Genomic DNA, 27,802 nt, shown 5'->3' with positions numbered 1-27,802 from the left:
AATTTATGTAGAAAAAGAATCATTCTGACAAAAATATTCTCATCGCTTTAAGATTTGTTAACGCCAACAGATTTATACGTGCAGAACACTGGAAGAAGTCTTTCCTCTAGTCCAGCCAGGACAAATTCCATAATAACTTTTAAAGATCTATTCCTGTAAGCCTCTCCTGAAATAATCCAGGACTACTTATGCTGTGAGGAAGAATTTTATTTCATCTTTTTGGAGCTATTTTTATAGCATTAAGATTAATGCAAAGGAAGATTTTAATTAAGAAAAATGTGTATCAATTTTTCTTTTAGGACCATATTTTCAAATGCTTCCCTAAAACACAACTAGACACAGTTGCTAATTATGCTTCTCTTCCATAAAGCACATTCTATGTTCAATGACTCTTAGAATCAATAGCTAGTTAATTAATGACTTAATTAAAACTAAAGTGAGCACCAGCCCTGAGGAAGGGCAGTACAATTGTCATTATGTCATCTTCTAACTCCACTTCTGTATGCCAGCGGTGATAACCCTAAATGCAGGATAAATCAGGAAGGCAGCTAATTAACATGACCAGCTGTTCTCATTCTCATGCATGGGTGAATCCAGATTTTGAAAACCAATATATATTTACCTAGATAATTTCTATCCTTTGGACAGCTTCACTTTAAAATAACCCAGATAAGACTTACCTAGAAGGCCAACATCCCTGAATAATACCATTGGTGCTATCAGCCGGAGCTACCTCCCAGCACATCCAAACTTCCACCTTTCTCATCTGCTTCCACCCTTTAGTCTCCAGCTGCTATCCGCTTCAGATGACTCTTGAGGGCTTTTCTTACAGTTCTGATGGGATCCAGTTCCTACTTGTTTTGTAGCTTCTTTGGAAGAGGAAATGAACTAAAGAGCAATAAGATGGGTAAGGCAGCAAGCTTATCTAGGCTCTTATGGAACTGGACCATCTTCTCTATCCCTTCTTCTAATACTACCTAATACCTGCCTTCTTTCTTCAGAAAACCTGTTAAAGAATTCCAGGAAAAGGGTGGTTATGGGATGTGTGGCAGTTTGATATTTTTTATGAATTCCAAAAATAGATACTGGATTGTGTTTGTAAACTGGTCTCTTCCTCTGGGAGTATTAGATTCAGAGGTTTCACTTTTACTTTATTATATCAAAATTAGGGCTTTTATTTGACCACATCATTAAAGTGACTTGGTTTGAGTCCTTACCCCCTTGGTGGGGATAAAACAAACTTTCACATGGAAGTAGACATACAGAAGCAGATACACAAGAAGAGAGAGTACTCCATAGACAAGGTCCTGGAAAGAGAGATGAGCCTGATAGTCTACAGCTGACCTTATGGAGAGACCAGAGCAGCTGAACCTGGAAAAAAACAAGCCCTGGGGAGAGTGACAAGGCTCATGCCAGCCTACAGCTGAGATCAGAAGAAGCTGGGATCATGGAACCTTAAGAGAAAGGAGGAAGGCTGAATCCTCATAGACATCACCCACCATCTTGCATCAACATGTGGCAACAGACTTTGAGTAAGAAAGTAACCTCTTACAGTATCTTGAGTTTCGTTCTTTAGGGTCTGGTAACTGTAAGGTTCTACCCCCCCCCCCCCCGCCCCTAAAATAAAAACACCCTTTATAAAAGCCAACAGAGTTCTGGTACTTTGCATCAGCACCCCTTTGGCTGACTGAGAAATATTCATGATTGAGATGATTGAGGATGATTGAGAAATGTTCATAGAAAAATAGCCAAAATAACCCTGGTTGGTAATAAGAGAACAGCAGTAAGCAGAAAAAGTCTGGAGATACTCTGCTATATGCTACACCCCAGTTAGAAAATTGCATTAACTTCCAGGCATGTCTTATTGGAGGAAATATAGACCAAGTACAATATTCAGAAGAGAGTGACAAGGGCAATAAGAAAGTTTGGAACTGAATTTTTAAAGGGAAGGAAATGAGGATATTTAGGATGGAGAAGGGAATATATAGATGCTGGAGGTAAGATAATATAATTCTTTTCAAATATTTAAAGGAATATCATTTTGAGGAGGAATAAAATTACTCTAGATAAACTAAAACAGGACCAGTGGGTGGTTAGAAAGAACCTTCTAATAGTGAGAACAGTCCAAAGATGGGAGGGTCTAACTCAAAAAGACTGAAAAGTTCGAAGTCTCTGAAACATACAGCACACTGAGCCCTCGGCAAGGATACTGTATTGCACTATATCCAGAATTGTGTTCCTTAGAACATTAGGTCCACTATGATGTCCATTGGTGGTTTATGAGAAGAAATAAAAGGGATGTGAGTGTGTGCATGTTCTTAAGTCAAATAATTTGGGGGAACACCGGTTTATAAACAGGGAAATAAATTCCTTAACATAAGGACATTGCAATGTCCTTAATATGCTTATATGCTACTATGTAGATTATGAACATCTAGGAGGCTTAACTTTTCCAAAACTTATTTGACCAATGAAACTTTTGTTTTAGGAATACCTTTTAATATCTCATGAAGCGTTATTCCATTGAACTCAGTTTAGGAAACACTTTGTGAAAAATGTAGTCACTGTTTATAAATGTCATAAAGACATTTTCAAACCCAGTATTCTCTGAAAAGTTTCTAAATGTGTCAAGATGAAAATATATAGGGAAAAGGAAGTATATAGTGCCAGTTAAAACACAAATATGGTACCTAAATGAGTTGGCAATATTGATTGTACTTTACTAAGTTACTAGGACTTATCCATGTTGCCAAAAACTTCTAAAGTGGTCAAGTAGTTTTAAGAGTGTCAGGTGATATGATTTCTCAAAGAATAACCACAGATAGCACAATGGAAAACATTCTTCTAACTCAGGCTAATTGGCATAAAATGCTCCACTCCAGTACTATTAAAATACTCTGACTTAGTAAGACCGCTGTCAGAAGGAAATTGTAGAATTAACAACATAATGAATCTTATTCTCTTGCAGAACATATGACATGTTTCTCTACCCTTTGCACCTGTGCTTGTCCTTGATTAAAGGGGGAAAATCCAAAGAAATCACCCCTGATAATTATGCCTGATTATGGGCCTACAGACATAGGAACACACTAGCACCTGGGATATTATGATCAAATTAAATTCAATTTGTGTTCATTCTTCCTGTTAGGATTTTCTCAACGGAATGTGAAATTTTTAATTTGGCTCTTTTTAAATTGAACATCTCATTTGGATACTATAACTACACATCTTTGAAAGGGCATGTCAGGGACATGGAGTTGTGCAAAGTACTATGCATGAAAGTATTACTGTGATGCTGTAATAAATACTCACCAGGTTCTGTTGGGTAGTTTGGACTGGAGAAGTCTCCTATGAGAGTGACTATGACAAATGTTTTCTTCAGAGGTGGGTTCAGATTTTCTGAGCCTCTCATGCATTATTCATAGTTTAATGGTATACACAGGAAAATCCTAGTAGATGGCTGAGGTGAGACTCTATGGTCATTATTCATAAATAGTCCAATTTTGCAGGTCTTGCTGCTTTACCAGGGGAAGCAGAAGGACCTCTGTGAATTTGTGCAAGTGTATTTCACTAAAGATAAGCACCATCTTTCTCAGGTAACCTCCCAGGTTACACTAAAACCAACCTAAAATCTACCATGGTTGTACTTTGGCAATGGAATTATGGTGTTAATTTCTCTATCTCATGATGATTGCCAAAGAAAAACCAATTTTATGGGGGTGAAGGAGAGATTCTACTGATCACAGAATTTCCTGCTATCTAAATGGGAGACTTGTAAATTAGGTTTCCTAGAAAGCAGACTCTGAGATGCTGATTTGTATATAAAAGGTTTATCCTGGAGATCCCTTGGGATCAATACCTATGGGAGAGTGAAGGCAATAGGATTGGACAGAGGGAGAAGTTGGGCTGTGATGTGGTCTCAACAAAGGCCTCAGCCAATCTTACATGGGCTCTGGAGCTGGGATGGACCTTAAGAGTTGTTCAGCCTCAAGGTAAGTGCCTTTTATACACCCCTCCCCAGAGATCAGCCATTGGATGCAGGTTGCCCCCAGGGAAAGTGAGGTCTCTCCTGTTGAGGGCAATTCATGAACTGAAAATTGACTGAGAGCTTAAAACCAGCAATCCTTCCTGAGAGAAAGAGTATCTTTCTCCAGAAGGAGGTGTCTGGGTGGTTCATCATGGCATTCACCACATAGTTGCATGATAAAGAGTGACTTTTGCAATAGAACATCTGCCTACCATATGGGAGGTCCAGGGTTCAATCCCCAGGGCCTCCTGACTTGTGGGGTGAGCTGGCCCACATGCATGCAAGGAGTGCCGTGCCACACAGGGGTGTCCCCCATGTAGGGGAGCCCCATGCTCAAGGAGTGTGCCCTGCAAGGAGAGCCGCCCCATGCAAAAGAAGTGCACCCTGCTCAGGAGTGGCACCACACACAGGAAGAGCTCATGCAGCAAGATGACGCAACAAAAAGAGACACAGATTCCTAGTGCTACTGACAAGGAATGCAGGTGGACACAGAAGAACACACAGCAAATGGACACAGAGAGCAGACAACTGGGGTGGAGGTGGGGAGGAAGGGGAGAGAAATAAATAAAAAATAAATAAAAAATCTTTAAAAAAAACTTGCCTTAAAGTAAGATGAAATGAGATAAACATAGGTAACTAGTATTTATTTATTGTCTGCAATGTGCTAGGCAGTTTAAGCATAAATACTAATAGGAGGTGCAGCTAACATTTATTAAGTTCCTAACATGTCTTAAGTATTGTGTTAACTTATATGCATGTTATTTTATTTAATCTTCACAATCCAAGAATTAGTTTCCCTTATGATTCTCTTACACTGAAACGATCAAGGTTAAGTGACTTTCCTAAAGTAACACAAGTACAAGTAAGAGTGACAGCTTTGGAAATCAGACAGTCTGCTCCAAAGTGTTCACTTTTAACCTCTACATTATGCCACTTTTGTTGTACCATTTTGTTTTATTCTTACAAAAACACTTGAAGTAGGCACCATTATGATCCCTCTTATATAATAAGGAAAATTATCTGAGGGAGGTTACACATTCTTACTAACACTCATGATGCTTTGTCTGATTCCAAAGCTCTTGCCTTTTCTATGGTCCCTGTACTGTTTGTAGGTAGTCAATGAAAACTCGATAAATATTCATTTAAGTTATGAGTCCAAAACTTTGGCTTCATGCCTTTGTGAAAGTCCGTGGAATATTTCTGGTGGAATTGGAGCATTTGCCAATAAAGAGACCAGCATCTAGTTCATGAGACCAAAGGAGACTTCAGGAACATCTCCATTTTCCAAACAAGGCAATTCAGAGCACTTAAGCAATTTCTGTCTGTAGTAGTTTGGGGACTTCAGGACTTAGTCCTATACCAAAGGTAGGGACCATATCTGATTCATCCCTGTATCTGTCCAACAACTACCACGTGGCAGGTATCCAGTAAACATTTGTCGATAGCATGAACACATATCTGAATTTGATGATGATCAATAGTTGTCAAAGTTTCACTATCAAAGACTTTCTTCACAGAGACCTTTACCTCTTGATAAATGTATATTTTGTAGATAATAATTTGTTTCCCTATTGTTTACATTAGAGGAAAATCAAAATTCCCCCAGAACTTCCTATAAGCAGTTGGTAGGCAATACTAAAACTGCATTGATGAAAGTATTCTGCCAACAGAAAGGTGGCATTTCAGTGAATTCATGTGACCACAAATCATGGGTAAGTGGTTACTGTGGTGGCTTTCGCCGTTACTATCTCTGATAGCCCTAAGTCCAGGACCCTCAAGTTGGGAGCCATTGAGAGCTTAGAGATAAACCCAGATAGTCCTGGAGATGCTTGCTTCAAGCAAAAACAGATTCAAAACTTCCCTTCAGGACAGATTTAAATTTAAAACAAATTTAAAAGTTCAGCAATGACTCTTTCCTTGCAAGTGGAAAAGTTTCCAAAGAGAGGAGAAAGGAAGGTCAGATGCTAGCAGATAGAAATTGTATGCCTTGGATAAAGTAAATTGCTTCTGGGCTTTGTGTACCCAAATTCCCCCAGCATTTGTGCTGAGTGAGGAGCAATTTGGTACCAAAGAAGAGACTCTCAAGTGAGAACACTTGAATTCATACAGAAGTCTTCATTGTATTGAGAATCTACCCAAGAACGAAAACCCATTGTCTGCCTCCTGGCAATCTAAATTTTATTAATATACAGAAGGGCCTCTTTGTTTAGAATGGACAAAGCTTTTATTCTTCCATCAATTCACTTGAAACATTAGCAGAAAGAATAGTCCCTGCACACCAGGAGGCCCCCACTGTAGGGCTGTCTGGGCTCACGGTCTGTCTCTAGCCAGGGTCCTGACTAACTCTGAAATTGGCTCAGAGCTAATATTGAGCCTGATGACATGGTGCATTTTATGAGCTCTAAATACTGTTTTTTCATTTTTTTGTTTTGGTAGTTTATATTGTCTTATGGATTTTTAACAGTTTTCTTCCTAACCACAAACAAAAGAACTGCCGTTGCCATCCTCAAAGGAAACGGATGGTATCTTTCCCTCTAATTTGACTGCATCCCTTATCGTCAAAAACACAACATAAAAACGAATAGCCTGACCAGGATGGGAATGGGGTCATATAGCTCCCATACACTCCTGAGACTTGGAATTCTGCCCTAGGAAACTTCAAGCAGCTGGCATAGTTAGGGTGAGGGTGAGGTCTGGTTAGACCCAGTGCCCCAATATGCCTGGTGTGACAGCAAGTCTCGCGTCCTTGTCCTGCTGCTCCCAAAGCATGTCTGAACGGATGGCAGTGACTGAGTAATTATGAACAACCCTGGACCTTATATTTGAATAGGACTTCTGTAGATATCACCTCCTGTGTGCATGTGTGTGCTAGAGCCTCACAGCAACCCCAGAGGAATTACTCATTCTAATTTTACAATTAGGGAAATTTGAGACTCAAAAGAGTTTGCGTAATTTATGTAGGATTATAAATAAAGCATGTCATGGTTGTCAGGACCAGAACTCAAATCTCCCTCCTCGCACCAATCCAGTGGATGTAATCATATTTTTATTATTATTAATCAATCTCTCTCTTCCCTACTAGACTGCACCAGGAGAGCAAGGGAGCAAGGGACATGTTGGTATCACAGTGCCCTTGGTGCACTAAATAATATTTAGCACATCGGTGATCTCTCAGTATTTGTTGAACAAATATGTTTATAAAAACCACAAATGGAGTTTGAGCTTGATTTGAGCCAAGAATCTGGGAGAGCTAAGGAGAGAGGGGTTTCTTTCTTTTGCAGCCACAGGAGGAAACATTGAGGTCAACTGTATGTTTAGTCATGCCTTTTATTAATTTCTATGTTACATCTAAACAGTCATGATCATTTAGTCCCGAAAATGTATAGTGCAGGACTTAGGACAACTTAGGAGGACATTACTCTCCTATTTAACAAAGCACCCCCTCCCAAAAAAAAAAAAAACAAAAAACAAAAAACAAAGCCCAGGTCGCTTAAAATATCTAGAATTTCTTGTTAGGGCATTGTTGTGTGGACAATTCATATGACTTAATTCTTTCTCTGAGTACAACTTTAGGGAAAAAATGTTTTTTAAAAAAATGAACGATTTTCATCAGGCATAAATCAGATATGCTATTTCCTGAACAGAAACCAGCTTAGCAAAAAATGATTTTCGTGTTTATGAAAGTTACAATTTATGTAATACACCTGTCTACTCAAGGTTATTTAGAAGCCCCTTCCATTGTTTACGCCTGTCAGTGCAAAGGTCCTGCCTAGTATCACTGTTATACTTCAGCAAATGAAATGCCAACTTCCTTGGCATTCAAAGGAAAAGTATCCTTTTGTTTTCTCTTTCTTTTCTTTACATTTTCAAGTGAAATTTGCCAAGTTCTCAGGAGTGGCCACATTGACAGAAAATCATATTTAAAAATTGGTCATGCTTGATTTTAGTAATTTGGTCCTGGGTGACTCAGTTGCTCAGGGGAAAAATGACCTGTGATCATTATTTTAAATGAATTGGCAGAGTCCCCATTTCTCAGGAGAGGCTGGGATTGGAACAAGGCAGTAAATAGGCACTTAGATATTTTCATATTAATCTTTATCCCCAAGTATATCAGAGTTCTGTAAAAATTAACAAATTGATTTTGAAAACTGTATTGCATACAGGAAAAGAAACACTTCACTGAAAATAAATGCATTCAAATATAATTCACTGAAAGACACAATTTTTTTAAAAAAGATTTATTTATTTATTTATTTACCTTCCCTTCCCCCCCCCCCCCCCCATTGTCTCTTCTCTGTGTCTATTTGCTGTGTCTTCTTTGTCTGCTGTTGTTGTTAGCAGCATGGGAATCTGTGTTTCTTTTTGTTGTGTCATCTTGTTGTGTCAGCTCTCTGTGAGTGCGGCGCCATTCCTGGGCAGGCTGCACTTTCTTTCCCGCTGGGCGGCTCTCCTTACAGGGTGCACTCCTTGCGTGTGGGGCTCCCCTATGCGGGGGACACCCCTGCATGGGACGGCACTCCTTGTGCGCATCAGCACTGCGCATGGGCCAGCTGCACATGGGTCAAGGAGGCCCGGGGTTTGAACCACGGACCTCCCATGTGGTAGACGGACGCCCTAACCACTGGGCCAAGTCCGCCAGCCCCCACAATTTTTTATTATCCACAACTATTCACAATTGCAAAATATAAGTTTAGAGAAGTTATCTAAAATGGATAAAGATATCTATTTAGATAAGGAAGTTATTTTAGATATGCTTTTAAAGTCTCTCTCCAGAGAGAGAGAAGTAGCAAATATATTGAGTGCAGTTAAAAGGGGAAATTTTAGCCCATATATATGTTACTAAAATAAAAATAAACAGAAAAAAAACAGGATTGTACAACTCAATGAATCCTATAGTAAATGATGGACTAATAGTTAATAGGACAATTATAAAAATGTTCTTTCAGGGAAGCGGACTTGACCCAGGGGTAGGGCATCCATCTACCACATGGGAGGTCTGTGGTTCAAACCCCGGGCCTCCTTGACCCATGTGCAGCTGGCCCATGCGCAGTGCTGAAAGCAGTGCTGTGCCACGCAGGGGTGTCCCCACGTAGGGAAGCCCCACACACAAGGAGTGCACCCCAAAGGGAGAGCCTCCTAGGATGAAAGAAAGTGCAGCCTGCCCAAGAATAGTGCCGCACACACGGAGAGCTGACACAACAAAAAGAAACACAGATTCCCATGCCGCTGACAACAACAGAAGCGGACAAAAAACATGCAGCAATTAGACACAGAGAACAGACAACTGGGGCGGGGATGGGGGAAGGGAAGAGAAATAAATAAATAAATCTTAAAAAAAAAAGCTCTTTCAAGAGTTATAAAAAATGTACCTCACTAATGTAAGTTGTTAATAATGAGATGGCTTATGGGGACTCTGTATTTTACATATTTTATGCATGGTATTTTTGTAAACCTCTAATTTCTCTAACAGAAAAATTATTAATTAAAAACTGCATTTGGTGAAAAATTATTTATATCTACATAGATACAAGAAAAATGAATTTGACATGGATTCAAAATAAATTTCAAATAAATTCTAAGAATTGAATAATTATAATTAATTAATTGATAAAAATAGTAAATAGATTAAAGCTATCAGATTAATTGAATTTAATTTTAATAATTTTTTTTTCACCAAGCTAATGATGATAATTACTACTATCAATATCATTAATACAGAATGCTGTGTATAATGTATAATGCCTAATATATTTATGTGTAATGCAGGGAAAGTCATTTTGCAAATTTGCTGGTCAATTTAATCATTTGAAGCTGAGCCCTGCCAGGTGTGGGAAAGTTTTAATATAGAGCTTAATCTTTTTCAAGTTGAATTTAAAATGAACAGTTTTATTCAGTTAAGGAGCAGTGAGTTCACAAACTAAAATCTGTGGCAATAGCCACAGTGAGGAAAACTGAGTACGATTTTCATGAGTTATATTACTACATACTCTTCTATTCTCAAAGTAAATCTTGTGTTTCAAAAATGAACCCCCCTTTTATTTATTCAACAAATATCTACTGAATGCTTCCTATATGGGAAGAACAGCACTGGAGATACAAGAGTGAGGAAACAGTCACTGTCCTAAAAGAGCTTGCAGACTTGTTGGGAAGACATATATTGATCAAACACATCAATAGCTATAAAGTTAAAATCATCCTTAGTGTTTTGGAGAAATGACATTTAAACCCAGCTCTGAGAGACGAGTGCGTTGACCAGGCGAAGGTCAGGAAAGATAAGGCATTCTTGGTAGGAAAAAACATACAGCATCTACAAAGTCCCCTGAAGAAGCTTAGTTTGTTCAAGATGAACAAAATGGACGGCGTGGCTGAAATTCAGTGAGGGTGAGAGGGACGGGAGAAACTGGAGGAGTAGCTAGAGACCAGTGTTCAAGGCCCTACAGGCCAGCTGCAGATTTTTATCTTTATCCAAAAGGCCAGGAAGGTAATGAAGCTTTCTAAGTAGGAGATTGACATGAATTAATAAGTTGAGGTCAGAATACTGAGAGTTACTGAACTCAGCAGTGTGACCTGCAAAAGAACTCAGCACTACCTAAATGCTTTCCTTTAAATCCTTTCAAAACTGGTTCACAGAGCCAGTACATCAGGCACCTCTGGCTCCTACCTCTCCCCCTCCCTGTTGCTTGCTTGCAGAAGGGAGGCTTTCTGATTCCTGTAGACTTGCCTGTCTCTACTCTAAAAAGCCTGCAATTTGTTTGAAGATGACTTTTTCAGGACAGCTCCACATTCCAGAGAAGGGCTTTATGGTTTCATACATCAAGTTTGCATGCTGGACCTGCTTTTTTACCAACTTAATTTAGAATCTGCGATGGGTCGAACATACTCTGATGTTTGCCCACAACCATGTGCCCAGGAATCCAAGCCCTCGCAAAGACATTGCCCCGAAAACCTCATCATCAGACTTGTCTCAACTGCACCAGGCATCCGCCCCCTCCTTTCTGCCTTTGATTGGAATTGTGAAATTTGGAAAGAAATCTTGTAGACTCATTTTTACATCAGAACTGTCTTATGCCTGCACGTTGGTCCCTATGTCTCAGAATTTCCTACTGCTGTCCTTTTTTGAGACGCTGCAGCTTCTGGGACAGGACATGGGTTGTCTCCCAGTGAAGAGTCAATACAATCACACAGTGAGCCAGGACTTCTTCTAAGCACTTTATGCTTATTAACTAATGTAGCCCTCATTATTTCATGCCCGCTTTATGAATGGTGAAACTGAAGCACAAAGGGATAACTAACTTGCTTATTATAAATGGTAGAGCTGAGACTTGAATAGAAACAGTTTGGCTCAAAAATTGGCACTGGTGCCATGGCTTTATTTTTATTTATCTTGAATGATTCTCCTGATAGTGAGATCTTGAAAGTAAACAGAATCTAAATTCATAATATAGGTGCATTCAGCATTTAATTAAAGAAAGGAATTTGTAAGATGGCATTATAGTACTTGTACAGTCCCATCTACACCAAAGTCAACCACTGTATAGAGACAAAAATATAAATTCAAAGAGAATTTAATAATCTCTTCAAATTACATACCTCATAACTCCACTTAGAAATATTTCCTTCATATCACCGAATACTATCCAAATCACCATTAGCAGCCCCTTGGTTGTTTTCTAGGAAATTCTTGTTGTAAACTAGCTGAGAGGTTTCACAGGGGGAAAAATGAGCTGCTTGTTTATATGTGAAGAGAAAGGAAGTTTCAATGTCAATAGACATAAGACTTTGAGTGGAATTAATATTAGGTTCTTTGAAAGGGAAAAAAAATGAAGAAATCTTCCTTTAATTAGATAAAATCAACACCATACTTTCATTGCATGTAGGATGAAACTCCCCAAGTGTCAAAGGTGGCCCTTAGTCTGACCAACACTGCCCTGCTCCTCCCCAACTCCTGTCCATCGCCCTCCTGTCCTCACACCTCCTGGGCCCCTGTTCACCTTTTCTTTCCTAATCACATCATCTCTTTCAGTCCCATATCTTTTCTATGCCTTCTTTCTTCTTTACCTAAAGAATGCCTAGTTAAATCCCTCTTTAAAATTTCCCAAGTGAAATGAAGCATTTCATTCACTATGCCCCCATAGCATCCTACACCTACTTGTATTGCAACATATTATTATATCGTATTGCTGTAACTGGTTCAAATCTTTTTTGCCCCATTTAAACTTTGAGACAACTGAATCTAGGATCCCGAGTTCAACATTTGAAGTCAACAAATGTGTTGCTTTCCTTTTGGGTTCCAGAGATTGTGGTGGGTACAATAGATACATTGTTGACTTCTTTTTTTTTTTTTTTCATTTAAAAAATTGTATTGAAGTGTATCATTTGTACATGAACATACATAAACAGTAAGTATGTGAACTTATAAAACAAACATGCATATCATACAGGGCTCCCATATTTCACCCACCACCAACACTTTGCATTGTTGTGAAACATTTATTACAAACTAGGAAAGAGCGTCATTAAAATAGTACTACTAACTATAGCCCATGTCTTATATTTGCTGTATTTTCCCCCAACCCATCTGATTATTAACACCCTGTATTAGTATTATATATTTGTTATAGTTTGTGAGAGAAGGTTCTCATATTTATTCTGTTAACCACAGTCCATTATCCACCGCAGGATTCATTGTGTTATACCATCCCATGCTAAATACGATCCATCGAAGTGTACACTTAGCGGCTCTCATTTTTATCACAGAATTGTGCTGTCATCATCTCAGTCAATTTTAGAATGCTTTCATTATTCCAAAAGGAAAAATCCCATGCCCCCATTATACCCCCCCCCCCACAGTTGTCTCTTAAAATTGATATAATACCTTCTTTGCCACTGTAAAAATATTACAATATCATTGTTAACTATCATCTGGTAGTGTGGCAGTTTGGTATTGTTTATGAATTCTAAAAATAGATATTGGATTGTGTTTGTAAACTGGTCTATTCCTCTGGGCACACCAGATTGTATTAGATTCAGAGGTTTTATTTTATTTTACTAAATCAAGATTAGGGCTTTTATTTGACCATGCCATTAGGGTGACTCAGTTTAAGTCGCTGCCCCTCCTCCTTTGTGAACTACATAAATGGATGCTCAGTCAAAGACAGGGAAGTAAGTACATGGAGAAGGAGAACACAGAAAATTTAGTTTGGACTGGAGCCCTGGGGAGATAGCCAAGCCATTCACCTGATAGTTTGCCACTGAAGAAACCAGAGCCCTGAACAGCTGAGAAAGCCCAGAAAAAACTAGCTCCTCGGAGAGACAAGCTTTATGCTAGCCTACAGCTAAGATTGGAAGAAGCTGGGACCATGGGACCTTAGGAGGAAGAGGAAGGCTGACCCCTCATAGAGACTGGCAGCCATCTTGCTCCATCACATGGCAACGGACTTTGGTGAGGAAAGTAACTTACTCTTTATTATCTAGTGACTGTAAGCTTCTACTCCAAATAAATACCCTTTAAAAGCCAACAAATGTCTGGTGTTTTGCATCAGAACTCCTTTGGCTAATACAATAAGTTACATTAGAGTAATTTTCTTGTGTATATCACCATATTCTTAACACTTTGTAAAAGAATTCTTATATTTATACTATTAACCACAACCTCCATCCACCCCCAAAATCACTATGTTATACATTCCCTCGTTTACTCTCTAGCTTCCTTTCAGTTGACATTTACATCCACAAAGTATCTCTTTAAGCCACATTTATAAATCAACAGTGTATACTCACTATAATGTGCTACCATCAACTCTATATATTCCCACATTTTTAAAATAAACCTTTGTGTTAGTCTGCGTTCTGTGGGGAAGCAGAACTGATGAAGATATCTGTAAATAGCTAGAGATTTTATAAAATAGTGTCATGGTGTTGTGGGAATGCACAGGTCCAAATTTCATAAGGCAGACTGCAAACCAGAGATTCCAGTGAAGGCCCTTGATGAGTCCCCAGGAGATGCTGGCTGTCTGAAGCAGAGACGGGAATTCTCTCTTTGAATGCTGAAATCACTTCTCCTTTTAAAGTCTTCAACTGATTGGATGAGATGTCACTCATTGCTGCCGGCAGTCTCCTCAGTTGATAGTAGATGTAATCAGCCATGTATGCAATCAACTCACTGATAATTAAAGTCCATGAAATGCTCTTATATTACAGTCAGCCCAGTGCTTGCTGGACCACACAACTGGCACCATTACCTGGTCAAGTTGACACATTAGCCTAACCATAGCAATGTTATTAAAAATTCTACAAACATTTAGCATCAGCTCCCACTCTCAACCCGCATTCTGTCTCAGTAATCTATACTTTAGAGTTTACCTCCATGAGATTATTATCATATTTAGTTCATATTAGGCATTTTGTGTCTGGTTTATCTCACTTTATATAACGTCCTCAAGGTTCATCCATGTTTTCATATACATCCGGACTTCATTTCTTATTAGAGCTGAATATTATTCCATTGTATGTATATACCACACTTTGTTTATCCATTCATTTTTTTCGTACACTTGGGCTGTTTCCATATTTTAGCAATTGTGACTAATGTTGCTATGAACATCCATGTGCAAATGTTAGTTTGCACCATTGCTTTCAGTTCTTCTGAATATATTCCTAGTAACAGGATTGCTGGATCACACAGCAGTTCTATATTCAGCTTCTTGAGGTACTGCCAAACTGGATGACTACTTTTTTTTTAAGTACGCAGGCATTGATAGAAATGGGCATGGAAAAGGATCATTTCAATGTTATTTGCTAAGTGCAGTCATAGACCTATGTTTAAGGATTATAGTATAAAGAAAAAGTTTCTTCACACTGGTTAATGAAATTTAAGTGGAAGTTGTTGGGTGGGGCTTCTGAAAATGATTGACTCAGCTAGCATGTACCACTTGTTCTTTGATTTTCGTCTTTTTACCTGGAAGGTATATAAATTGGATATATCTTTAGCTTTTTCTTGAAAGTGTAATAACAAGGTAACAATTTAAGGATGCTAAACCGTAAGCTAGAATGGCCTCATATCCCTGGTAACATAATGAAGCTACTATACCAGGCCTGGAATGTGTAGTACAGAGCTTCTTTACATGAAAAAAGAAATAAAACCCATCTGGTTAAGGACAAAAAAACAATAGAAAATAGGAGAAAAGAAAAATAAAAGTTTCTTCACCCCGATTTGGATGGGAGGGGTTGAGATGTTGAGTTGATGCCTAAGCCAGATCTTGACAAGTAAGCAGCAGTCAAGCCAAGAATATACTGGAAGAAGGGATGATGTTTCATGTAAAGGAAAAAACTTGAAAATTGCAAGATTTATTTTTATTTATTGTTACAATGTACAGATTTTTATATATGTATATATGTATCAAATGAATAAATGCCAGACAAAAAGGAGAATGCATATGATGGTTGAGTGATGTTCACAGAATGTTTAAGCTGACTGGTCCAAGTGCTGGATTTCACAGAAGGTAAAATGAGGTTCAAGAGGGGAAGGCTATTGTCCAAGCCACCCAGCTAGTTAATAACCAAGTTGAAACCAGAACCCATCTTGATCTCAGTCCAGGGCATTTTCTGCTTCACTGTACTATAAAGTTACCATATTTGCTCTGTTCCAAGTAAATTACCTCTCTTAAAATGGTACTAAAAAGTTGACTGCCATCATTTTTCTCCCCTTCTCTAAGGACTGAAATGATGAAATCAAAATGAGCCAGTCTAAGTGGCTAGTGCTTACAGTGGCTTTCCTTTCCCTCTTTGAAGGCATGTTTCCTGGAACCCCCAAATGAAACTAATATTCTTTAAAGACTAGCTTTCAGGAGGAGCGATTTCCTTCACCTGCAGCCGAGGGAGTAAAGAGTATAAGGTTAGAACCCTTAACCCTTGAGAGCTTGGTTTCTTCCACATCAGCCACACAGACCTACGTCATGAAACCACAGGGTGGGGTTGGGAGAAAATACCAGCATCTCAGTATTCCACGAGAACCAAAGGACAGGGAATAAATAGCAATAAACGAGGGTAAAGAGGTGTGCAGGGAGGGGGGAAGTTGGGAAGGCATGGAGGAGGCTTTCTATACATTGCTAAAAGCTTTGACTCTAGCCTGTAGGTGAGAGAATTTTTTGCTGTGACTCATGTAAAGGAATGATATGCTCAGATATGCATTTGTAAAAATTGTTCTGACTGTGGTTTGGAAAAGGCACAACAAACACAAGTATAGGGCCAAGAGTATGGCAACATCTCTCCGAGAGAGATAAGGAAAGTGTGAATTAAAGGATGGTTCTAAGGAGCCACAGACTAACAAAGTGTCTTCCGTGGAGTGGGCAGACCACATGCTTGTTTAAGTGAATGAGTGAATGAAAAAACCGAAGTTCAAACAATTTTTCTTGTATCTTAAAAATTGTTAGGTTGAGCCAATATTTTCTTGCTCTCAGAGCAAGCTTTTTAATTCACTTTAATTATCTGTCAAACACTAGGTAAAATCAGGGACTTGCAGATTAGCTTTAAATCTCAGGAGAGGTGATATTTCCCTCAGGAGAAGAAAATTGTTTTTTGCGGGGAAAGCGTTGAAAATAATATTGCACTTTTTATTTATAAATCACAGTTACATAAACAGAACATAAACAGATACACAGTCTATCTGTGCTAGGGAGTAAAAGTGCAACTGGGGGAAAATCCTTAAGGGGACAATTTTTAAAAAATTAAGTGTACTACTTTAAAGAATTATTATAATGCCAGTAGCATTTTCTAGTTTCATTCTATATATAATGGTTTTTTTTCCCTTTGTTTAACATAATTCTACTTAAGACTGACTCAATATTTAGATTTGACTTCACTTTATTGCTTGTTTTGTCTTTGGTAGCATAATAACTTTAAGAAAGTACACCTGAACAGAAAAACAGAACTATTCTCATGACTCATAGAAATGGTATTTTAGATGTAAAACTCATTTCATCTGAGGACAACAATCTAGTCCAAAAAGATGTTTCATCAATCCTCAAAGCAATCAATTTAACAGAAACAGAAAGGAGCACAATTGTGTTCTCCTAACCTCTCTCCCTGGAGATAACAATCATTTCTAAATTCAGGTCCAGTTATTTTAATTGTAGAGTAGTAGAGGGAATCTTAGGAAATAGTTCTAAGATAGGGATTTGGTTGCCTACAACCAAGTACCTAGTACCACAGCGATCTGATGAACCTGCACCTCATTTGAAGTCAATACAGAGTCAGGATGAGCCTCTGTATCATTCTTATCCATCCCCTTCTCATCTCTCAGGCAACCATATCTTTTGAACAACAGTTCTTCCCAGGAAGTCTACTACCCCTTCAAAAGAATGTTTGCCTTTTCTAAAATGGGAATGTAATGCTGATTCACAATACAGCTATTTCATCTATTTTAGCAAGTCCAGGAGAGAAAGTAATGGAATTCTGACCCCAGTGGCTACATACTTAATGCCATAGCATCTTTCTTTCTAATGAACTTGAATACACTTGTGTCTGTCCTCCAGGGATCCAGATTCTCCATTTTATTTTTTTATTTTGGTTGTTTTTTTTATTAACTTGTCTTTTTTTAAAAAGATACATAGATCACAAAAAATGTTACATTAAAAAATATAAGAGATTCCCACATACCCCCTGAACCCCCCCCCCCCACTCCTCCCATATTAACAACCTCTTTCATCATTGTGGCACATTCATTGCATTTCAGAAGGTGAATACATTCCCCTCTGGAATGGTTGCTGTGAGGACAAATTTTTTCACCTACCAGTCTATTTTCTGAAGGCATTGGGCCTATTAGAGCCATGTTATGATCTTTTAGAGCAATTAGTTCTCCACTCTTTGTGTTGAACAGGAAAATATAGTTGCTAAAAATTATGGACCAAGATTTTAAAACTATTACCCAAAGGATTAGTGTAACTCAAGGCCATTGACCTAATTGTCTGGATGGCTTCAGTTTGTTTAGACTACGATGTTTTCTGAGATCTGGAGAAATGCATGTGTGCTATACTCCATGCCTCAACTTCATTGAATTATTCTGTTTCCAAAAGAAGGCATGGTGTCCTTCTTTCCTTGACTTTCATGACACTAGATTCTCCCGTTTTTCCTTCTATTTCTATGCCTTCTCCTCTTTCTCTTTTATTGTCTTATTAAATTATCTTTTCTGCCTATTACTTAAATGCTGCTGAGATTCAAAGTTCCTCTTCTCTTCCTCATCCATATAATATTTCCAGGAGATCTTATCCATTCTTATAGTTTCAACAATTCTCCATATGTGATGGCCCCAGACCAGCTCTCTGTTCCAAATACCAGGTCTATTCCTAACTGCCATTTAAGATCTCAACTTATGTATCCCAAAGTTGCCTCAAAATCAAATGTCTCAGACTGAATTTAGCACCTCCCTTGGAAAGCTTTCCATGCCTATGTTTCCAGCATGAATGAATGGCATCCCCAGGCAAGATTACTCCTAGAAATCCAGACAGCATCCATGGCCTCTCTCTCCTTCTCCATCCTCATCTAATACCTCATCAGATTTGTCACTGCATCTCTTCAGTCCCTTTCAGATATATCCGCTGCTGCCACTGCAATTGTAGACACTGATATCTTGATATCTCTAGTCTAGATGACTTTAAAAACTCTCTAATTGTTATACCTGCACCTAGTAGTGCTCTCTACCATTCATTTGTTTATGCTGAAGGCAAACTAATTTCTCCAAATTACAAATCTAATCATGTAATTTCCCTGGATAACAGCTTTTAGTTGTTCTCCAGACATTTTTTAAGACGTCCTTAAATTTTATGATAAATTCTTTGAAGCCCTTAAACTCATTGTTCTCCCTTTCCCTCTCATTCTGTCTTCCCTTTCCTTTCTCCCATACCCGCCTCATCCAGAAATTTAATGTCTGGATGTGTTTCCCCACTCTTTCTTTATTAATGCACTAACATCCTTCAACGTTATCTTACTTACCTCCCACGCTGTCCCCTTCAAGTTATGGTAGGTTTTGCTTCAAAGTACTGTCATAGGGTAATGCACAGCACTGATAGCCCTCACTATTAATATCACCTGTGTCTGTCTGGCTGCATCCCCCGCTTCTAAGGAAGCACCATGGTTCTGTCAATGAGTGAAGAAATGATATTCTCTCTGTTGAAAAATGCACTACGCCATCTTTCATCTCCCTTATCCACCTTACCCTGCTAACTCCTCCTAATCCCTCAACGCTCATCTCATGGAACAACTATTCTGAAGTTTTCACTCACATCCATGGCTAGATTAGGTGACTCTCTTCTGAGCTTTCATGGTAAGAAGTGAGCTCTTATAAGGAGAGTCAGGTCACACTCTTCCTCTGCTTGAGGTCCTCCATAGGCTCCCTATGCCACTTAGAGTAAACTTCAAAGCCCTTACAGTGACCTACAGACACCTCTCCTAATATCCCACTGACCTCACCTTTCACTTCTTTTCCCTTCCTTTATCCAAGCATAGGAATGCTACCCGCTTAGGGCCATAATACTAGCTTGAATGCTTTTCTCCAAAAATCCACATGACTAGTTCCCTCCTCTCCTTCAAATCTTTGTTCAAATGTCTCCTTCTCAATGAAATCTACTTAACCACCCTCTTTTAAATGGCAATCTGCACTATTCTTCTCCACCTGCACACTCCTAATCCTCCTTTCTCTCCTCCATTTCAATAGCACACATTCCCCCCCATCAAACTATATAATTTATTTATAATTATTATTTATCATCTGTCTTTCCTTCTTAGATTGTAAGCTTCATGAGACTATTTTGTTCACCTAAGTTTACCAAATATCCATAACAGTAACTGGCACATAATAGGTGCTCAGTAAATGTCTTTGAAGGAATTAACCCTAATTGCTCTATATTAATATTATCTTCCTTGCCCACTTGGCTACCACCAAACTGTGAACTCTTTGAAGGCAGGGATTTATGCCTTTACATCTGTTTGCAATATTCAGCAAAGGTCCTGAAAACAGCAGGTTCACAATAAATATCTGCTAAGCATATAGAGGGATCTCCCATCTTACCACCCAGGGCTTGGCACGTTTTGTAATCACTCCATGCCAAATCAGAATACAAGTGCAAGAGTGTTGTTTCCTTGATAGAGAAGCTTCACTATAAACTATCAAAGCATTTGAGATCTACAAAGATGAAGAGTTGAGTGTGGGAAAATATGGTGAATATTTCCTCTTCAGTGTTTCAAGAGGTTAAAAATGTACCAGTTTCCATTTATCCCATTCTGTGCATATAATTGGGACATTGTTTGCAATAAGTCTGAAAAGTAAAGGGCAGCCTGGGAATTGAAGCACCTGATAATAGTACCTTGCCTTCTGTGACTTCTCTTTTTTTTTTCCCTTCTCAGAGCTCTTCCAGCCATGATGCAGTGGGTTCGCACCCAGAAGCCAGGAGAGAGCGGCATCAATATTGTCACTGCCGATTTTGTAGAACTTGGTGATTTCATCAGCACTGTCATAAAGCTCAACTATATCTTTGATGAAGGAGAAGCCAACACTTGATAATATCATTAGGACTGTCCATGAATAAGATAGAGAAGACTCATGGTATTAAGCGTATTCTCTGTAAACACACTGATCTTCCTATTCCACTGAGTTTCTGAGGGGTTTAGGGCTGTTGGGTGGGAAAAGGGGGAAAATCATTCTTTTAGTGACTATAATCATAATCTACATCACTATAAATAAGTAATCTCCCATTTGATGAGCAAAATCTCCTTCTAGTGTTAGGGAAAAAAAAATAGAGCAGTGAATTTTGTTTTTCACAATTAGTCTTTGTAACATATAACTCATATGAGTTTACTTGATTGTGTTTCCTAATTTCAGCCTAGGGCTCATGCTCTGTCTTTATTCTAAAACTGAACCTTTCTGCTCTCTCTCTCTTGCTCGCTCTTTTTAATCAGACGTTGTGTGGGAATCAAAACAATGAAATGCCTGACATGAAGTGTTTTACATTGTTGTACTCAAGTATATTTGCTTTGTGGAACTTAGTGTAATATTCTGTAGTCATCTGTAATTGTGCAATCATAGCCTAACTTTTGGCCATAGAAAATATGCATCAAATCAGTTCCCCTGCATCAGTAATATTGGAGGCCACAATAATTGATTTTTGTGTTTATGAAAAGAATAGCATTTCACAGTGTTTCTATTTAAGGCAGCTATAAATATAGAGTCTAAACTTTTTTGGATGAACTATTAGTGCCAACTCCATAGTGAAAAAATAAATGGTAGTGGTGGTAGGGGAGATGGATGCCCATTTCAATTCAGGAATCTCTTAAATAATATTCCTGTGAAAATACCCAGTATATGATAAAGTATAATAAGTAGGCTAATGTTTTAAAAACTCTGAATGAACTTGTGCAAAAGTGTTCCAATAATTGTCATGTTTAAAAAATAAAATGAATGTGAAGAAAGGAAAGGAAAGAATAAAGGAATGAAAAGAGAGGAAGAAATGAATGAATGTGCAATCTTTCCTACCAAATTGGGACTTCCCAATATGTAGTCCTAAATCCTAGATTTTTGAGGACAATTTTTCGAGAAGCTTCGATTCAAGCTTTTGACTTGAAGGAAGAATGAAGGGTTTGAAGGAATTAGAACAGTGTTCTTGTACCTATGCCCATGAAATCTCAAGGATCCACAGACATCTTTAGGAGCTTCTTGAAATACATGTCTGAGCAGGCTTGTTGAACATCAGCACTGACTCATCATGTCTGGGTTCCATCCTACACCATGGGCAAGATTAAGGCAGAAGCAAAGTTTGACAGAAAGTTTCTGTGGCCTTATATTTGATAGTCCAAGTCTGCAGGGGAAAACAATGCACATTGCTTCCTCTTTGGTGTCTTTGTGATATTTAACAACTCTAAAATAATCTGTAAAAAGAGCACAATAACCCTTTCCTATGGACCTCACAGAAATATTGTGAGGAATTGGATAAAAATCTATAAAATTTACTGAAATTCTTACAGTTATGAATTATTTTATCTTCATGTTTAGAAATAATAACATCTCAATAGTTTGCTTAGACAATATAGTCCATGGAAACTGGAACCATAGAGAAATGAAAACGTGCTCCCAGCTTTTAATTAATTTAAGTATAAAACATGTTCTCATGTCTTAGACCTAAGAGAGTTGATTTCAAAATTATAAATACTCATTGTCAAAAAGTTGTATTTATTAACTGCAGGGAGGGAATAGAAACTGTTGATATTCAAGAGAAGATTTATGGCAGGAAGCATATATACATGTGTGATAAGCCAAATAGTAAGCATAAGAATATATAGACTGTAGGTATATGTCTTGCCATATACAATATACCAAAATATACCCATTCCTGTGTAGGCAGACAGATACAGATATACAACACAAACACACAGAGACATGGACACAGACACAATTTTTCTTTTCAAATTAACATATTGTTAATATTAAATAATTTTAAGATTGAAGTTCTTAAAGCTGTGTATAAAAAACTAAGGCTTTTAAAGATGGAGTAATTGATAATACTTAAATATTTTTGGAAAAATATTCTGTTGAGTCTTAATTATTTGTAAAATATTGTTCTTTTCTTCTTTCTGCTTCCTCTCCTTGCAGTTTTGTCTTTCCATTTGTTTCACCTACTCTATATGTACAACTGAATATAAATTCTTTTTGAAGGATTATGGATTATTGAATTTTATGTCCTGTGAATTTGCGTTTTGGGCAGATATTCTCTTTGACTTTTCATTATCCATTCCTCAGGAGGATCTTTAGCCAAGTACACTTCAAATGACACAAGGATTTAACTTATAAATATGATAGAAGAAAAGGTCTTTCAATGTATTAATGAAAAATGAATAAAATGTAATTTCTTGAGCTTAGCTGCTTTCTTATAATGTTTGCTTAGAATTAACTTTGTCCTACTTGTCATTTGGGTGCTGGAAGAAACAAACATGCCGCAGTGTTAGGCTAATTGTGTAGTTTCTTAAGTGGTGGAAAGCTTTTTATTGCTATTAATGATATGCACATGGAAACCTTGTTAGACAAAAGGTACTTTCCAACCAATGTTATGGTTTCCAAGGGTCATACAGTACCTACGTAGCAGGCACTGAGAGTAAATTCATTTGCCTTAATTTCTAAAAGACAAAGAGGCAGAGGGGAATCATGAGTTATCCATTTAGCGAGAGTTCACTAGGAAGAACTCCTTGGGAAGGAGAATGAAGAGAAGGTGCCTTTGGCTGTCTTCTGTCCTGGAGCACAGGTAGGAAACAGGCTGCAGGGCTTAAGTAAAGTGGGGGAGAAAAGGAGATTGCCGATGTACAATGAGTTGCCCCTCAACCTCTGCTCCCTTAGCAGGGTCTTGTCTTTGCAGAGAACTAGGAGCACAAGGGCTACAAATAGGCCCCAAGATAGTAGGAGATACATCTTGGTGCACTTTCTCTTTTGCTTGATTCTTAAGATTTTGTGTCACAAGTCCTACAAGGCAAAAACAGAAACAAAATCTAACTTTTATCCAATCTACAGCAGGAAATCAAAGAGATTGGTAGGATGAGGGAAAGTATGCAAACAACATCATTTCTAGTTTTGTTTTCCTGCCTGTAATTTTGAAAGCCCAATATATCAAATCCTTCTCCTGCCATTACCATTTTATGTCTCCTTTACACTCATGTGAATGCAAAGAATGAGGAGGCATATTTTAAAAGCCTTAGGAAATTCAATACGATGACCTCAATATTCACTTTCAGCCATACTGGGGAAACTCACTTCATGGAGCGCCACCTAACAGTGAATGTATTAGAGAATAAGATGTTCGGTATGTATGCAAATGTGTGTGACCATACACACACATACATGCAAGCACACACAGAATGCGCATCACACACACACTCATACACACACATAGTATTCAAGTCCAACTTGCACTCTAATCACTCAGTCTGATTCTATTGCCATTGTAACACTTAAAATCATTATCTCCCATATTAGTAGGCATACACACAATTCAAATATTAAATATTTAAGAAAAAATCACAAGAAAACCAATGCAAAATGAGACCATCAGATATAAGAGATGCCTGATAGTAATAGTCTGACTACATTGTCAATTATACTTAAAGCTTGAAAATCTAAAATGGGCTTGAATATAAATTACAAACAAACAGACAAGCATCTTGACTTAAGGTTTAGTTCTTTGAGGCTCTGCAGTGTTTCATCCCGCGTTACCTGTTCGGGTTCTCTCCTATTAGGATTCCAGACTGGAAAGATGGAAGTCTCAGGAATTGCATGTTTTCATGAGTTTTTCAGTTCTGATTTACAGATCCAATGAAATAATACCTTAACCTTTCGTTGTGCAGCCAAATAGAAGCCCCATAGTTAAAGCACTTGCATTTTGAATTGCTAATAAAAATAATGCACAGTGTCCCTCAGGATATGCTAGACAGGTTTTCAAAAGCATTTTATTTTATAGCATTTAAGTCTTTTCATCTAGATTTCAGTGACATGATGATGGTGTAGATACTGTATTTGCCATAACTTATTGGTGGCTCCTGTGTCACACACATAGTTTTAAATAATGCTCTAAATTGTTTGTTTTCCCTTACAATGATAAAATGTTCTGTGGAGTTTATAAAACATGATGATTGAGTCTGTTAAAAATCTTGTAATTTTTATTTCACTTGTGACACTATTTTGTAGGCATTAGTTCTAAATGTATATTTGTATGAGTCCAAAGTATGTGCTTGTATGTGGTGTGCGTGTGTAATGTATTGTGGTTTATGAGTAATCAAACTTATCCTAAAGAAAAAGGCACATTATGACCAGCCTAAATTCATTGCCATTTTTAGTTGTTGCTACAATTTGGATTTAAAATTTAAACAGGAATTATGTTTTTGTTAAAAGATGGCTTTTCTTTTTAAAAAAATCTTATGAGCAATATGTATTAAAATATATCTGAGGTCCCACAAGCAAAGGATATTACTTGTAGAGCAAGCCATTGTTCTCGAAATTAGTATCCAACTTCAACTAATTTCTTAACCTCATTATCATACACACAGACCAAATTAATATTTGTTTCCATCAGCAATAGAACCAGTGCACCTGCCAAGTGTTCTTTCAAACACCAAACCCATTTTATTTGTAATGATGTTTCCCCCCAAAAAAAGCTGTTTCCCCAAACGATTACATTTTAAAAATCATTCACATTTTCTCAATTAAGAACCGTTTGGCACTGTGAGAGCTGCTAAAAACCTATCAACAATAGATGGTTCCAACATGGTTCCCTTCTCAAGAAGCAAGCACGCAACGTTCACACCTTTGCTGTCTGCCTACGCGTAGACTAGCAATAGAAAACTCATGACTCATCCTGGATCTGCACAGGTTGTCATGGTTTAAGCAAAAACTCTGTTATCTTCTTTGGACCTGGGATCTAGGTATGAAATATTAATCAACCTCATTTCCTCTGTTTCCCCATCCTCAATTCTTTCCTTTCCATCCTTAGGGTCGCCAGATAAAATACAGGATACCCAGTTAAAATGTGACCCAAATATTGCATGAAACATACTTATACAAAAAAAATTTCTTGTTTATCTGAACATCAAATTTAACTGGGAGCCCTGTTTTTGTTTGTTTGTTTTTTTGGCTACATCTGGCAACCCTGTGCATATTGTCTTTTTACCTTTTGCAGTTGGACTGCCATAATGGATAAGAGCCTACCTCTTTCCATATCCCTTTGTTAAAACACCTTATGAAAATCTGCAGTCCCAATAACTTTCATGAAGGAAAGTGCTAGTCCATGTCAGATTCCACAGGTACTTTACAAGGGACCAACTCAGATGTAGATGGAATAAACAGGCACGTACCTTTAGGAGCTTGATTAATTCCAGCTTGTTTACTTCACTTAACTGTTGTAAGACCCAGAGTTTCCACATTCATCCCTTAAATAGCACTCCCTAGTGATTGGGACAACCCAGAACATACTTGCACATTTTAAAAACTGTACTTTATAACCCAGTACCAGGTCTTCCTTTTAAATTCTTCTTTTGTTTTCTTTCAGAGGAGTAACAAATTAATCTGTTACTCTCCATTAACAACTTTACCACAGATATATTTATCACATTAGAGTTTATCATCTACGGAACTGTAGAAAAATCAGAAATAGAAAGAAACTCTTGATAGTCCAGAGAGACAGGGGAAGAGTCTGAGGTCTAGACACAGCCCTGTCAGTGCCTCCTCAAGAGATTTGGTGGGAGTTAGGCAGCGGGTGAAAGGCAACAAATGGAAGCTGACAGTGAGGCTACCACCTGACAGAGAGACTTGCTAAAGCAAATTGTAATGACCAGTACTATTTCTGAGTAACTGGAAACCCAAGAAAGCCTAGAGTGAGAACAGAGAGCAACGGCCAGTTTCTAGGATGTTTGCAGAGAATAGAACCATGTTGTAATTTTTTTCCCCAAATACTGTTGTTTTCAACAGTACATCCTTGACATAGCCTGAGTGCCAATGGAGTTTTGAAACCTTTTTGGTAGCTACCTGTTCTCTTAAAATTCCTGTAAGTGGGAGGAAAATTGAAATCCCTTAATAAAACATTTCCCTCTCATGGCACCAGCTTGCTCACATTTGCTTCATCACTGGAGGAATAGGAATATGCAGTGCTGGTGACATCTCCTTTATTAGATACCAGAAATTCACCAGAGGGAGACAGATCTGTGCCTTCTCTTTTTAGGATCTGGTCATTGATATTTCAATAAATGTAATGTAAAGATAATAGATGCCTACAGTTCTGTTTAGCAAGTGTGGATATTTTTTTGGATAAGATTGTGTTCTTAATGTAAAAAAAAGTTTCTTTGTATTCTGTGAAATGCCTAATAAAGTCCTGGTACCAGTTATCTTTACTGGTTTTTATTTCATATATTCATTCAGTGTTTCTTTATAAGGTGAAAAATGGGTCTTTTAAATAGGACATGACTCACAGCATCAGAAAATATAATTCTTTTTAAAAAACATGAATCATCATATTAGGATTTCCTCTCTGAAAAGAATGTATTCCCACCAATAAAGGCAATGAAATGAGTGCTTCCACTGCCTCAAAGTTAGTTATCCTAAAGGCTGATACATTGGTTTCTGATATTATCACAAAAAAGGTCACTATCAACATAGCAATGCTATATTAATATAGTATATTAATATTATAAAATACTGCCTCAAGGTCACAAGCTCAGAGGAAAGGAAACTCACAGTCACTGAACCTTCACTATGCCCAATGCATGAAAAGTAATTTCAGGAATGACATTACCTTTAATGTCACCAAATAAATCCCATTTTCTGGGGTCCAAATCATGTCCTCAAACAAAATTTATTCCCTATAATAATATTATAGAGACAAACTAATAAATGTGATCCAAGATTTTCTTTGAGGTTGAACTTGGATGTAAGTACCCAAAGCAGCCCTGCTTGTTAAATTCACTAGTTAGCTCATGGCATTCGAGGGTTTCTGTTGATGACTGTGATGATCTCTACATTTATGAAGTAGTGTTCATCTGCAAATGATACTCCACATAGTCATATATGTGAATCCCTAATGTAACACTCATTTATTCAGTCATTCAGCAAACTTTGGCCAAGTGCATACTACGTGACTCCCTGCTAAACACTAGAAAACATTTTTGAGACGTTCTGTAGGAAAACAGAGGAAGTACGTTTTCTCTGGTAGTTTCTCGCTGGAACTAAAAGGTGTCATGTCACCATTTTGCCCCTTA

The 27,802-nt window shown here is 37.9% G+C and overlaps 1 protein-coding gene across 1 annotated transcript in view; it reads left to right on the top strand.

Moving 5' to 3' along the window:
- The window catches only part of PLCXD3 (phosphatidylinositol specific phospholipase C X domain containing 3), a 188,782-nt gene extending 161,850 nt beyond the window's left edge, over positions 1-26,932 (top strand). The window contains exon 3 of the mRNA XM_004448213.3: positions 20,426-26,932. Within this exon, the coding sequence (XP_004448270.1) occupies positions 20,426-20,579 (154 nt within the window). The 3' untranslated portion in view covers positions 20,580-26,932. The remainder of the gene's footprint in view (positions 1-20,425) is intronic.
- The last annotated feature ends 870 nt before the right edge of the window (positions 26,933-27,802 follow it).

Source organism: Dasypus novemcinctus, chromosome 2 (assembly GCF_030445035.2).
Source record: "Dasypus novemcinctus isolate mDasNov1 chromosome 2, mDasNov1.1.hap2, whole genome shotgun sequence".
NCBI lineage: Eukaryota > Metazoa > Chordata > Mammalia > Cingulata > Dasypodidae > Dasypus > Dasypus novemcinctus.
The sequence above is the reverse complement of the archived record's forward strand: the minus strand, read 5'-3'. Positions and strand labels throughout refer to the sequence as shown.